General features: G+C 44.7%; 2 protein-coding genes across 3 annotated transcripts in view; both read left to right on the plus strand.

Annotated features, from left to right (window-relative positions):
* Positions 1-12: 12 nt before the first annotated feature.
* Positions 13-2,522, plus strand: LOC134093844 (3-mercaptopyruvate sulfurtransferase-like). The gene is made up of 2 exons (XM_062547129.1): positions 13-655; positions 1,834-2,522. Exons 1-2 carry the CDS (start codon positions 67-69, stop codon positions 2,130-2,132), a joined length of 888 nt encoding a protein of 295 aa, XP_062403113.1. The 5' UTR covers positions 13-66; the 3' UTR covers positions 2,133-2,522.
* A 2,904-nt stretch (positions 2,523-5,426) lies between these two features.
* LOC134093853 (interleukin-21 receptor) overlaps positions 5,427-15,019 on the plus strand; it is a 10,043-nt gene continuing 450 nt past the window's right edge. Inside the window, exons 1-9 of one of the 2 annotated variants that reach the window (XM_062547141.1) lie at positions 5,427-5,647; positions 12,087-12,188; positions 12,386-12,500; positions 12,652-12,724; positions 12,816-12,903; positions 13,034-13,188; positions 13,303-13,577; positions 13,725-13,809; positions 14,140-15,019. The exon at positions 14,140-15,019 is cut by the window's right edge and continues 450 nt beyond it. In XM_062547141.1, the coding sequence (XP_062403125.1) occupies positions 12,125-12,188; positions 12,386-12,500; positions 12,652-12,724; positions 12,816-12,903; positions 13,034-13,188; positions 13,303-13,577; positions 13,725-13,809; positions 14,140-14,835 (1,551 nt within the window). In that variant the 5' untranslated portion in view covers positions 5,427-5,647; positions 12,087-12,124 and the 3' untranslated portion in view covers positions 14,836-15,019. Of the gene's footprint in view, positions 5,648-8,488; positions 8,658-12,086; positions 12,189-12,385; positions 12,501-12,651; positions 12,725-12,815; positions 12,904-13,033; positions 13,189-13,302; positions 13,578-13,724; positions 13,810-14,139 lie in introns of those variants that run through there. The other variant, XM_062547149.1, reaches the window with a different exon arrangement.

Consider the following 15,019-nt stretch of genomic DNA (forward strand, 5'->3'; position numbering starts at 1 on the left):
ACTCTTCTCGGCATATCAGTGGCTCTACTGACAGTCTGCCTTTTCCTATATGCACGGAGACTTGAGATGGCCGTCCAAACTAAGGCCCTGGTCTCGGCAAGGTGGCTTGCAGATGCCATCAAAGCCAATCGGATCGGACCCAGCCTGCGCGTACTGGACTCGTCTTGGTACTTGCCAAAACTTGTGCGTAATGCCAAAAAGGACTTCAAGCAGAGACACATTCCTGGCGCGCACTTCTTTGATTTAGACCACTGCAGTGACAGAAACACTCCTCTTGATCATATGCTTCCTCCTGTCCGGAGGCTCACGGAATATGTCGGAGAACTGGGGGTTGGCAACGACACGCATATCATAGTTTATGATGCCAGCGAGTACGGAGCGTTCTCTGCCCCGCGTGTCTGGTGGATGTTCAGAGTGTTTGGCCACGAGTCTGTGTCAGTGCTCGACGGTGGCCTCAAGAAGTGGTTGAGCGAGGGACATTCCGTCACTGAGGTGAAGTCGAAAGCGGAACCTACAGAGTTTCGAGCAACTCTGAGTCTGCCATGGGTGAAAACATACGAGGACATGCTGAAAAATGTAGACACTAAAGAATTCCAGGTGGTGGACGCTCGACCTGCGGGGAGATTCCTCGGTGTTGACCCAGAGCCGAGAGATAGTAAGTGCAAGTGACTTTTCTCACACTGATTAAAACTGTCAGTGTCAGTGATCAAATATTTTCCTTGGCATGAATTCTATACCTGTGCCTGAAAGGCTCTTTCATTCATCAACATACTTTTGCTTAAGGGATCGGTTAATTTATGCTGTTGAAAGTCATTTCTCTATAGATGCGTGACTTACTGTACTGTAGCTAATTGTAACCTAGACTGCACTCAAACACTGCAAAGCTGCATTGTCATTATGTTTCTAAAGACACGTCTTGTCGGAAAGTAATGTAGGCTATAATAGAAGTTTGCAAGAATTTCTGCACAACTGACTGTGTGTGCTTTGTTGGCACAAGCTGATAGGGGCTTTGTTGGTCCATTGATCACATAACAGGTCAAAGCTCACCCACTGAATTTGTGTTAATTCCTGAGAAACTCTGCAGATGTAGACTGCACTGTGATAAGCATGTATGATTAGCATGTCTATGAAACTTCCTTAAACAGATGGTTTGACTGTCCCCTGACCTTTTGACCTTATCTAGATAAGACTTTGACTACCTGCACCGCTCTCTCTATAGAGATTGCAGACATCAGTTGTTGTCTGTGCAGTTCAATCATTGATTGCACTGTACCTGGTGCTAAGGTCTGACTCTGCTAACATTGTCATCAGGATTTAGTTATTGGAAAACATACAGTATACAGCACTAGAAAAGCACTCAGAGAACGCAAAGCTCCGCCAAGCAAAAACATAACCACCTCCTGGATCCAGACGGTGGTACAGATCATTCCCAAATTTAATCGTTTCTTCCTTGGGTCATTTCAGACCTTCCCTGAAAATGTCATCAAAATCCATCCATAACATTTTGAGTTATCTTACTAACAGACAGACAGACAGGCAGACAGACAGACAGACACTGATGAAAAAATGACCTCATTGGCGGAGGTACTGTAATAAGCGACTGTTGTCGGCTAAGGAGGGGTTGACAGGCCCGAAATGTCATGGAACTAAATTAAATTATTGGGAGCAAATCTTGTAGTGGACTTTTTTTTCACTTGTTACACATCAAGAATAATTCACATATTATCTCTCATGTTTTACCTCTCTCTCTCTCTCTCTCTCTCTCTCTCTCTCTCTCTCTCTCTCTGTCTCTGTCTCCCTCTCCCTCTCTCTCTCCCTCTCTCCTTCTAACAGACACTGAACCCGGACACATCCCAGGCTCCATCAACATGCCCTTCACCTCCTTCCTGGCTCCGTCTGGTGAGCTGCTGTCCCCTGAGCAGCTGAGGGAGCTGTTTGAGCGCGCGGGCGTGGACCTGGGCCGGCCCATCTGCGTCACCTGCGGCTCGGGGGTCACCGCCTGCCACGTGGCGCTGGCCGCCCACCAGTGCGGGCACCCCGGCGTCGCCGTCTACGACGGAGCCTGGTCCGAGTGGTACACCCGGGCCGCCCCGGAGAACGTGATCTCCGCAGGCCGAGGGAAGCACCGGTGATGATGAGGAGGATCTGTTGGAAGAGTCAACACAGATCAAAGCCTTTCCTGTTATCAGCGCCCCTATCGAATGGGCCGTGAAGGACACAGTGGAGAACTCATTTGCGTCACACAAGACCAGCACATGCTCCACAGTACGTGTGTGTTCATGTAAGCTGGAGATGTTTTGTCTTTCACAGAGGGATACTAAGCCTTAGTCTTATATGTATTATCATCTGGGAGTGAGCTGTACAATTTTCGGGCTTATTCATCTCACAGACGGATGAATGCCAGTTGGAGACTTTAGGAAATGGTCCATCGGTCATGATACATTATGTTTTTTTTCAATATCAATTGCTGTAAAAGCTTTAGAAAAGATTATATTAAACAATGCATGTGAAACAAATGAAAACTTCAGCTCTTCTGTTTGGTCTCTGGACTGTTGTCAGCTAGGACTATGGTTCGGGTGCTCATCTGAAGTCACTGCATGCGTTGAACTTGGAACTTTGGTCAGTAAACCCGTAGGCTCAGTGTAACACATGCAGACCTATAGTACAGCCATAACAACGTGCCATGGTAGAGCCACACAAGACCCAGAGCACGTACACACCACAATAAAGGTTCCTTTAGATCTGCTCAGCACGTACTGTACACACCGTAATAGAGGTTCCTTTAGATCTGCAGAGCACATACGCACCGTAATAAAGGTCCCTTTAGATCTGCAGAGCACGCACAAGCAATAATAAAGGTTCATTTAGATCTGCAGAGCACGCACACGCAATAATAAAGGTTCCTTTATTACTGTGTGTACGTGCTCTGCAGATCTAAAGGTTCCTTTATTACTGCGTGTACGTGCTCTGCAGATCTAAAGGTTCCTTTTGATCTAGACACCATAATAAAGGTTCCTTTAGATCTGCTGCCTTCCTTTAGTCTCCTCTGGTTATCTTAAGAGGAAATTGAGCAATAAAACAGTTGCTCCAATTCATTTTGAGCACAAACACACACAAACTTGCAAAGCACGTTGTGTGTTTTAAGTTTCTCTGGGAAAGCACCTGTTGAATGAGTAGATGAGTAGATAGAATATAGTAGCAGTGATGCACAAAGCAGTTGCTCGTGTGTTCTCTTTTTCTGTGAGAATACAGAGACTTTTAGGGTAGCGTAGTGGTTCATCAGATAGTGAGAGGTCTTCTATCTCTGCAAACGCACGTTCAGCAGAGCCTGTGTCGAAAAGATATGGGCGGACAGAATGACAGCACCCATATGTTTGTAAACAAAACACACACTTGTTCATTCACACTTGCTTAGGTAATGTGGTTCATTCCACTAAATTCTTCTTGACAGTATATAGCTAAGTGACTGCAGCGTAATCCTTGACTCTTGTGCCTTTAAAGGTCAAATGTGTAATGTTGTGGTGTTTATGTTTTGATTTTTGATTTTTATATATCCAGAGCATGGATCATTGTTACTGTAAGAGTTTTAACTGTGCTGTAAGATTTATACCAAGGCCAGCAGCTATGGCAAGCCAACAGTGACACAATTATGCCTGGTTCTTGCACGTTTTAAGATAAAAACGGTGTAAATAGCGGCGGTTTTGTACCCCTTCAGCGTCTGTGCATAGTCAGGGTGGAGGTGAAGGCCAGCATGGCTTGTACTCTGAAGCATTGGCCTCTTCTGTCCAGAAGGGGGAGTAACTTGCATATAGTATTGTATACAAATAACACACTAAGACAGTCACAAATGTGGAGTTGTGTATTCAAACCAAATTCTACCAGTTTTGTTTTCACTAACCTTACTGTCATCAAGTGGGTAATTATCCCTGGCGTCTATACATTAACATAATAGAAGATGTATTTAATGTATTAAAAGAAATATGCACATGTGGATGATATATACACAAATATAAGATATATCTATAATATAAGAAATATCTACACAGTATATCGCAAAATACAACAGTACACAGTGAGCTTTATAAGAAATCCACAATAAAGGTTGGTCTATTAGGTCTACTCATACGCAGGGGATGTGGTGTGAGGTTGTTCAGAGAAGACGACGTGTGAGAAAAACCGATGGAAAAAAACAAACTTGTGTTGTGGAGTTGATGTCTGCGGTTGGAGCTTGCTATGCGAAAATGTCAGCTAAAGCAGAAAATAGATGCATGGCATAAGAAGGAGACAGTGGTCTGACAGCCTATGTTCAGATTACAGGATTTGAATTGACGTATGTATTAGTATCTCTCTTGAATACATTTTCTTGATTCCATATAGACTTCTGGCCAATTCTCTTGAATCTTGTAGTAGTATAATCAAGGCTATAGGCTAAATGCAAGTAAATGCAGTTTATCCACCTCTGAAATTTCTGAAGTAGATTTTATCCACCTCTTCTTATAGAATTTGTCCACCTCTCACAACTGTTTATTCACCAATTGCAACTTTTAACTTACAGAAATCACACCGTGTTATTCACATTCACAATAAGTACATTCATCAACACGTTAAGAACCATGTAGGACACTCTCTTTTTTTGTTTTTTTGTTTAAGGGTTCTTGGGGGGAACCATGCAGTTATTAAAGAACCCTTAGGGGGTTTAAAGAACCATTTAGGGATGCCATATACAGTAAGCATGCAATGGAACCATTTTTGGTTCTACTGTATATAGCACCTTTTTTCTGAAAGTGTACCCCTGATATTGTTATAAACATTTGACAGTTACCTCCATCATCAAACTGTTCTGCATACCTTATTTTATTATTTTTTTTTTTAATCTGATACTGCAGTCCACCTTACCATAATCACAGAATTCATAGTTTGCCCATCTCTTATTTTACCACTACCCCTCTAAGTATAATGACATAGACACTGACAGCTTATAAAACTATCCTCATGAAACTAAAATTCTTAAGAAAGAGTCTCCCATTGCACGGTAGTTTTAATGTTATTCCTCGCTTGTAAGTTGGTTTAGATCTAGTGAATGAATGTAAATGTGAGTTGGTGGTGTTCTGGGGTGAATGGACTGGACTGTCCCCTTTCATGTCGAGGTAGACTATGCCATGTGTGTAGACAGCTCTGCCCTGCAAAGGCAAAAGACCTTAACTCGCTAGAGTGTGAAACTGAGAAAAATGACTTTAAAGTTTCTTTTTTGTCCAGACAACTCTGAGCTCAATGTGATGGGCAAGAACATGTGAGCCATTTAAGAGAAGGGGAATTTTCTCAGTGGGGGAGAAGTGAGAGTGGGTGGATCACACGTCAGAGTTTCTCTCTCTCTCTCTCTCTGTCTCTCTCTGTCTCTCTGTCTCACTTCTCAAACGTAGCGCTTGGCTACTTGGAAACCACAGCCGGCGGGTTCAGTGAAGAGCAAGGCTTCGTCTCAAAGACCTTTAATCTGAGTGAGGCAGGCAGGCGGTTCACCGCCCTTGAATCAGCAGAGCCATCTAGCCTACTCCGTCTGATTCATTCACGGGCGCCATGAGAGTGAATGAGAGCGTGTGTAGACTAGCAGACAGACACAGACACAGACGCAGATGCTCAACATGAATGGGTAAGTCGCTTCCTTTTCTGTAATCCGGGAGAGACCTAAGCTAAATCTAACACTGCGATGTCCCTTGAATGCTGTACTACTGTTTCACATAAGATGTATAAAGAGGCAGAGCAGACTATGCTTGAGAGAGTCATATATATAGTAGGCTAGGGCTTGTGAGTTATGATTATAATGGAGAAGGTGATGCTGCAATGAAGAAGCAGAAAAATAGGAGCATGATGATGATGATAATGATGATGCTGAAGATTATGGTGGTGGAGGTGGAAGTGATGATGATGGTGATGATGATGATGATGATGATGATGATGATGACTCTACCAGACCAAAAGACACCACTTCACCCTCTCACTAATACCCCGCTGCTCACTGACCATACCATGCCACTCACTGCCAACTCAGTACAATGTCCTGTTCCATAACAGGCCACAGTACTTGTGCTTTTCAAGGATTTTCATGGCAGACATTTTGAATACTTAATGAAGAACTCATAACACATTGTTTTCCTCATTAGCTTTATTACCCAAGAGTGCTGTTCGCTCACTTCCCGTCCCCTATTGTCTCTGTTGGCCTTTTGAAATGGGTGACTCATGGACTGTGTGGCTTTTTCTGTGAACTTAGAGTACGGCTTTTTCTATGCACACAGAGGCATGGAGCATCTGAAGATCAGTGACATCAAAGTAGCATGTATGGATATTTGTATGTATGGGCTGGGACAAGGGGAGAGATCTATTACCTGTCCATCTTTATCGTTTATGGTATATGTCAAGTTTGTGGGGGAGGGGTAATTTGTTCCACCTTGGGCTGAGGTTAACAGGGCTGGAGGTGGTGACTCCAGTGTGGTCAGAGCTCTGAGTCTATTATCGGAACCACCATCTCTACCAGGCACTGTGCTGCCTCTACTGGGAATCACAGAGACACTTCCTCTCTCTCTGTGTGTGTGTGTGTGTGTGTGTGTGCGCGCGCGCGTGCGTGCGAGCGTGTGTGTGTGATAGAGAGAGAGAGAGAGAGAGAGAGAGAGAGAGAGAGAGGGCTGTTGATCTTGAATGACAGGACTCTCTATGATTGACATTCTATACCCAAAGTGATCATGTCCATTGTTCTAAGGGACACTCAGGAGGTGTGCTTGTGATTCCCAGTAGAGGCCCACACAGAGCCTGCTACAGATGATGGCTCTGATAACAGACAATCTTTTTTTGTTGTGCTCTAATGACAGCTGGGTGTTTTCACACTAAACGTGTTTCTGGAACAAATAGAACAATAGAACACATTTGCACACAATCCTCCATTGTAGTGGTGCCGGCTTTTTTTTTTTTTTGCTTCTCTGTTACGTTTGTAAGACACCTTCATTCTCGGGTGACTGACTATGAAACTTTATGAAGTTTCAATTTATTGAGCTGAAATGAGTGTGCTGGAGCAGAAATGAGCAGTGTAGTTGAGTAGTATAGTTGAGCAGTATACTGCATAGTTCAGTTTATTGTTCCCTGAAGCTTTTCAGTAGGCTTTCACAGGGAGCGTAATAGGACTGTGGAGATGAACTGTCCAAGTGTTTTGCAGAAGGGTCACAGTAGAGGTTTGTTGAAGTCAGTGATCATAGGGAAGTTTGCTTAGATGTGGGGAACTCGTCACACTGTTGATGGTTCTGTTTCATGTGCATGAGTCTCTCGGCATGGCGGTTAGGTTTAGCTGCCATACTGACTCAAAAGGAAACAGAGAACTTCTGAAAATCCCAGAGAGGGAAAGCCCACCCGCATCTGTTGCTTCATGTAAACAAGGGTGAGTGACAGGAAAAAAAAGACCTGGCACGTGAGGACTTCTGGAGATGATATTAGTCCTGGCGCTGGTCAGCTGGCTCTGTGTTGTTGTTGTCCTGGTTTAGAGTCTGATGGATTTGCAAATCAAAACGTCAAAAGCAGTCAAGCGTATGGTCACGGTTTTAGTTGCAGAACCACCACGCTGCCATGTAGAGTGGCATAGGCTATCTTTTTTTTTTTTTTTTGCTGTGCTCTATTAACAGCTGCTAACGTGCAAATGTGTTTCTGGAGCAAACCACAACCTGCACGCCCCCCCCCCCCTCTCTTCCTCTCCCCCCAAAAACCTCAAACTCAAACTTTCCATCACGCTCCTCTGATAAAGCAGCATGTGCTCTGAAACTGCACCTGAAACTGCTCCCGTTTCCCCTGCAATGAAACCGCTGACCTTTAACAGGCGGTGTACTGTATGCGCGTGCGTCTCTCCCCTTGACAGTTTGAGCCCTTTATCAGTGCTCACCTTTCATCTCGACCGGCGGGCGCTCATAACGGCAACGTTCGCGCCACGCAAAACCACAGCCATCTGTCACAGTCACCATCTCTGACATTTTCGGTTAAGGCTTGATACTAATGCTCAGTGTTATTGAATCTGCCATTGCAGTTCAATCTATAGAAATTTCCTCAGTATCTTGAGCACGCACAACTGCCAATGCACCAAAGATGTGCCCACTACACTACCCATGGGCCTGGGCCTGCCATTGGGTGCTGTGTAGGTGCTCGAACAATGAGGCCCCATGGAAAATACAACAAAACAGGACGTAGTGTGTAGGCAGCACCTCATCAGGTGTGAAAACATGCTGCGGGTGTGGGGAACAGGAGAAGAAGAGAAAAACAAGACATAGTACACACACACGGACACACACATACACACACACACACACACACACACACACACGTACACACACACACACGTACACACACACACACACACACACACACACTCTCTCTCTCTCACACACACAGACAAAAAGGAGGAAGAGAGGGACAGTGGGAGGGCCGGAGGAAGAGAGAGGTGTTTTCTCCTACACACTCTCTCAGCGCGTTGTCTTGCTGCGTTGGCTTCTGAGCATCGGACGTGGTCAGCGCTCGCTTTGGCTCGGGCAGCAGACCAGGCTAGGACCCCAGGGACTGGACAGCAGCATAAGCAAGAGGGACAATAGCAAAGAGAGGAGAGAGGAGGGTGGACAGAGGGGCTCTTTAAGGTAAATGACTATCCGTTGCATTCTCCTGAGAGAATGTACTGCACTTAGCAAGCCATGTTTTTTTTGTACATGGTTAGTGGTGGGATAAATGCAGATGATCCATCTCTGTGAGAATGACTTACCCTTTGCAAAGAAGTCACCCCATTTAATGAATGAAAGATCCAAGCTCTTTTGGGGATGCCTCATGCTTTGATGTTGTTACTCCAGACAGCTGCATGACAGAAGCAGTTGAATGGTTTAGGATATGGTTAATATTTTAAAACTTTTTTTTTTTTTTACTCTGACATACAGTAAATGACCTCTTCTAAGCTTTAGTCATGCCATTCAGTGCACTTGACGGTTGCATTAGTTTTGCCTGTATTCTAGTCCATACATGCACCAAGCCAGTAAGTGCCTTATGGAAATATCATATTCTATGAGCACCTCCAGGGGCTTCCAAAGAGCATATTTTACCATACTTACTCTATCAGCGACTAACTGACGCTTCAGAGTGATTGTGAAAAAAAGGTCAAAAAGAAGCCAAAACAGAGATTTCAGTCAAATCTGATCACTGTGGTACAACGTCATGCCCAAGAGAGTGAGTCCATTGTATCATTAAGTCAAATTCAGTCTGTCGGAAACATTGCTGTTACACTCAAGTGTCTGTTGTGAACTGCTAGACTCATATTGGATCAGAATGAAACTGCAGTGTGAATAATATCTCACTGCTTCCCTATGAGAGGCAAATTAACATAAAAGTCGTCCCTAAATGTGATTAAAAAAAATATGCAAGTAGTATATTTTCTTAGATTCAGTACTATTGCATCAAAATCAGGTTTGCTACATTAAAATCTAATGTTGTTAAGTAAAGCTTTGCATGTAGAAGGGTACAGTATATCATGTCAAACTAGCACAGAGAATATTTTTAAGTTTACTCAAACATTCAGATCACTAATCCTTTACGTTTGAGACATGTTATTCATTATGGACTATAAGATATGGGTAACACTTTGCGGTAAGGGTACATGAATCATCATGAATTCATACATGAATTCATTCATGATTTATGCATTACTTAATGGCTTAATATCTCATGAATCATCAGGAATTGACATGAGTTCACCATATGTCATTCATGACCTCATGCATGAACAACGCATCAACTAAAGCATTAAGTATGGTGGCTACATCATTATGAACTATGGTTTATTAAGCATGATCATGATGATTTTTTTTTCTGTACATGAATCATAACCTGAATTATTAGGAGATTAACTAAGCATTAGTTACCAGTGGCGCCTGCAGGCGTACGGCCGTACGCACTGTGCGTACCTTGAGACTACTCATCAAGGAAAGAAACTTCCCAACTATGCACAGTATCCCATTAGCCGCATGCCATGCCATCAGGCTATTTACAATGTTCTATATGAAGTTTGTCAACACGTTATCAAAATTAACTTAATGCAGAGCTACTGTATATCCACGCGCACATATTTCATTTGAGCAGGAGAGATTACGCACGCAGGCGCGCAAGTAGGCTACTTGTTCTTTTCTTTTACTCGGCTATTATGGTTATCAGAACACAATGTGACGCTATCACTAACTCAAATACTCATCGTGGATATCACAAGTTCTTTTAAACAACGAAAAGAGAAAGAATGGAAGATGGAGGCAGGAAAGCTAGAGGAGATTCCAGATGGGCAATAACAAGCTAGGTAGACAATTTGTGTGCTTGTCGGAACGTTAGACTGGCATTACAACACTGTTTAACATCAGACGTTAATGCTTGAACAAAACTAAACGTAACTTAGTAGTAACTTAGCTGTGTAACATTGTCCAAATGAGTATTGTGTAAGGGATAATCAACGACGCGCCGTGCGTTTATAGGAAAATAATGCACGTTCGAAGTGGTAATAACCCGACGCCGCAGGCGGAGGGGACTATACACTTCGATAAGTGCATTATTTTCCTAAACGCATGGCGCGGAGTTGATTATCCCGCTTATACCACTGCTACTATCACTTTCAAATGTCTAATTGTGTTATTGCATGTGGATGTTATAGCCTACTATGTAGACTACTTTTTTGCTGACCAATGCACAAATCTAAAACCGGGAAACGGACAAATATTGTACAATATCAGCAAAATATTTTCGGGGGGGGGGGGGGGGGGGGGGGGGGGGTGTTGATTGGTGTGCGTACCATAGCATTAATTCCTGCAGGCGCCCCTGTTAGTTACTATGACTGTTGGGCTTAATTTGTACAAACTCTCTAAACACACTTTCTTAAACTCTTTCTCTAAACACACGTCATGATTCACCACTTTAGTTGAGGGGCCACAAACATGATGAACTCATGAGTAACCAATACTTACTAGTTAATCCCCTGATATTTCAAGAAGGCTTACATGCATGAATTCATGATAAATTATGTACAGAAAAAAATCATCATGATCATGCTTAATAAACCATAGTTCATCATCATGATGATTCATGTACCCTTACTGTAACACAATTAGTAGAAAACTAAAATCAGTAATATGAAATTCCACTGCCAATGGCGTGCCTACTTCTAGACAGGATAAATGTATAAAAAGATATGTGAAATGTGATGCCATGCAGTTCTAAGGCTGATTTTCTGTTGATCTTGCTTCTGCAATCTCATCTGCTCTTGGTTTCACCTCTGTGGGTGTTTGTAAGCCACAGCTCAAGACTGCTCAACAGCACACCTCACCTATCTCTCTCTCTCTCTCTCTCTCTCTCTCTGTCTCTCTCTCTCTCTTTCTCTCTCTCTCTGCTCTCTCCTCCTGTTGTCATTGCATAGTCAATTCACACCATATCACTCCCACACCGAACGGAAAATGACTAAAGATAGAGTTAGATGGAAGCCAGCTGTAAGCCGTCTCTCAATCAATTAGACATCTTTACGTGCATCAGAGCCGGTCTAGAATATGTGCGAAAGTTGGCCAGGTTTGTGTACATGGATTAAGCCTAACTTTAGTCTAAAGGAGAACGTTGGTGAAGATAGGCCTATCCATACAGGAGACTGACATTATGTGGAGGATATTTGGTTAGATGATATACCGTCCAGTGTTGCATATTGGAGATAGCCTGGCTATCACCAGACTAAGCTCAGTCTTTTGAGATTGAACATTAGTCTGGGGAGTCTGCACTGTATTTCTACCGCACAGAGGCATGATCAAAAGGTCATATTTCAAATGACTGTACGCTTGGATAGTCATTCAACGAATCAGACCAACAATCCCGGTGGGCTTGCTGAATAAGCCAGTTTGTGATTGGTTCCAGCAAACGTGGACTGGAAGCAGAAGAGATAACTGTGCGGGTTTCCAGCCTGAGCTGCAGGGTGAAATCTAATCACCGGCAGATCAGACTGGGTTTAGCCAGTCCATATTGGAGATGTAACCATATTGCTTTCCCACCTGTATCCTCAGCTCACTGTGCCGATCTCTAAGGAAATGAGCTGGACAACATGGGGCCACTCCTGTGCTTCCTTCTGCTGATGACATCACTGGACTCTGGGCTTGGCCAACCAGGTAATGTTGCCATGCAACAGCAGAGATTATGGGATGAACAGATTTTATTTTATTTTCTGTCCATTTTCTGTCTGCATGATGCCACAGTCCATGACAACAGAGTTGAAGATGATTTGACGCAGGCTGTATGCCTGGTATGAGCTGATGCCTGATGCCTGTGTTGCCTCTAACCAGCTATGTACCTTTCTTTTCTCCAGGTTTAGACTGCTACAGTGACTTGGTGAACAACATCACTTGTAAGCTGAATGGGACCGATCTGCTCATGGAGCCCCAAAGCAAATGCATTATCAAGGCCACTGATAGCCTTGGAAGGTACATAATAGCAGATTTTGAACAGGCTCAGTATCATTCTTTCACATGCAAATTAGCACAAAAATATAGCATTTACTAACTACTTGGTCTTGTGTGTGTGTGTGTGTGTGTGTGTGTGTGTGTGTGTGTGTGTGTGTGTGTGTGTCTGCAGGCAACAAGTCAAATGTGACCTGAAAAAGCCAGGCGGTACCTTTACAGAGTGTGTGCTATACTTTCCACATGTGGTAAGTTATATACGGTTTATATTAAAGGTTTAACAAATATGCTTGTCTTTGCATGTTTGTAAAATGTTTTCAAACTTTCTGTCGCGTTCAGACACATTTTTGGTTAATATTGACGTATGATCTGGAGGCCTCCTGCGAAAACAAGACTGTGGCACATCTAAAAGGCTTCTTCCCATATGGTAAGCATCTGATCAATTCTCACATACTGTATCTACCTAACAAAATGTAATTAGCAGAACAACAACAACAACAACAGCAGCAGCAGCAGCAGTGCAGCTCCATCTCATTCATTCTAATTTTGCCTTTTAGAGGAGAAACCATCCCCTCCTGAAATGCCAACCATTGAGAATACCACCATCTCCTGGACGCATATCCGCATGCAGCACATGCAACGCCAAAACATCAAGGATACAATGCGATACAACTTTGAACTTCAGTACAGAACCGATCGACAGAGTTGGAAGGTGAGGACCTGAAAAGAAATGAGTGCTATAGTATAGAGTTGAAATGAACATCTTTATGAGGACTGACTCACTGACATGTTCCAATGTGTGTGTGTGCTGCTCGACTGATTTCAGGATGGCAAAAGCATTACGTTACATGACAGCCCCAGCCGCCTGCTGCAGGAGGAGCTGAAGAGAGGCCAGCGGTACCGGGCTCGGGTTCGGTATCAAGCTCGACTCATCGACGCAAACAACTTCTCGACGTGGAGTGACTGGAGCCCCGTTGCCTCCTGGGATACTCCAGAATCAATCGCTGATCCTACGGAGGACCTGGAGACGTGGTTGATCTGGTGGGCCGTGATCGGCGCTTTGGCTGTGATTGTCTTCCTGGTGGGCATCATGTTCATGGGGTGAGTGAGTAAATAGGCTGGGTCCTGTCGTTGTTGTCTTTCTCTGGGAGTCGGGTGGCCAGACTTGGCAAGTTTGGGAAAATCAGGTGGAATGTTCAAGCCTTTATCTCTCTTAAATCCTTTCCGTTGTGTTGGTCCCTGTTTTAGTGCTCGCAAGATGAAGCTGTCATTCATACCTGATCCCGCAAAGTACTTTGACGGCCTTCATTCTGTCCACAAAGGCAATTTTAAGGTGAGTTCTGGGTAGTTGCACTGAAGGTACTTTTTGAATGTGGTAGTTTACAAACACTGAACTACTGGGGATGTGGAGTTGAAATGAGGTAGTACAGAGCACAAGAGGCCTGGAGGGAAATTGCTCAGAGATTGCTCAGAGTCTTTAGCTGTAAGAGAATGACATGAAATGGATCACTCGAGAATGAGATGAAATTGACTGACTAATTGACAATGGCATTAAAGTAATTCACTGATTGAGAGTGAGTTTAAATGAACTGCTGAGTTGAGAGTGAATGCGCTAGGTTGCTGCCACTCATCAGCCCGTATGCTTCTCTTCCGCTCCCTCCAGACCTGGCTGGGCTCCTTCCAGGCGGTGGACGTCTTGAGCGCCGAGCAGCTGTGCGAGTACACCTCGCCAGTGGAGGTCCTGAAAGGTCAGATGTCCAGCAGCTTCTGCAACCACCCGTACTTCTATGGGTCTCAGGAGATCAAAAAGATCCCACCGCTTCACCTGGACAACCTGGAGCCCTGTCCAGAGTTCTCCCCCTACAACGACATGAAGGTGGACCGGGGTCCCAGCGCGGTGGACGACGCGGACGTGAGCAACAACAGCGCAGGGGGGACCGGCAGCAGCAGCAGCGGCAGCGGCAGGACAGAGGTGGACCGCGGGCCGCTCCAGATGAGCTCCTCCTCCTACAAGGACCTGACGCGTCTGCGGGAGGAGGCGCAGAGCCCCGACTCGGGCGTCTCCGTGGGGAGCATGGACGAGGAGAGCCACGAGGAGTCGCTGGAGAGCGGCTACGAGCCGGACGAGAGGGCGCCCTTGGCCCGCCGCGGCGGCACGCTCAGCGCCCAGAAGGCTTCCGGACCTTGGCGCATGACTAACTGGTCTGTAGCCGTGGCTCCTCTCCCACCGCTCTCCCCCCTACACTGCACGGTTCCCTTCTTTGGGGCGGGCCAGGGGCCAGAGCAGTGCAGCACCCCCACTGGACTGCAGGGGGAGCTAGCACCCTCTAGTGACGATTACATGCCCTTACAAACATAAATCTCCACTGTTATAAATGCCATGAAAGTATTACCCATTTAGCCAAACCTGCCACTTGGACATTTTGTTGGCCGTTGTTGAGCTGCCCATCTATGCACCTTAATGGAGTCACAGGAAGGTACGGGATATGTGTATAGACTGCTGCCATATTGACAGTTTAGAAATGACCTGTTGTGGCAAAAAT

This window comes from Sardina pilchardus, chromosome 1, assembly GCF_963854185.1.
Source record: "Sardina pilchardus chromosome 1, fSarPil1.1, whole genome shotgun sequence".
NCBI classification, from domain to species: domain Eukaryota; kingdom Metazoa; phylum Chordata; class Actinopteri; order Clupeiformes; family Clupeidae; genus Sardina; species Sardina pilchardus.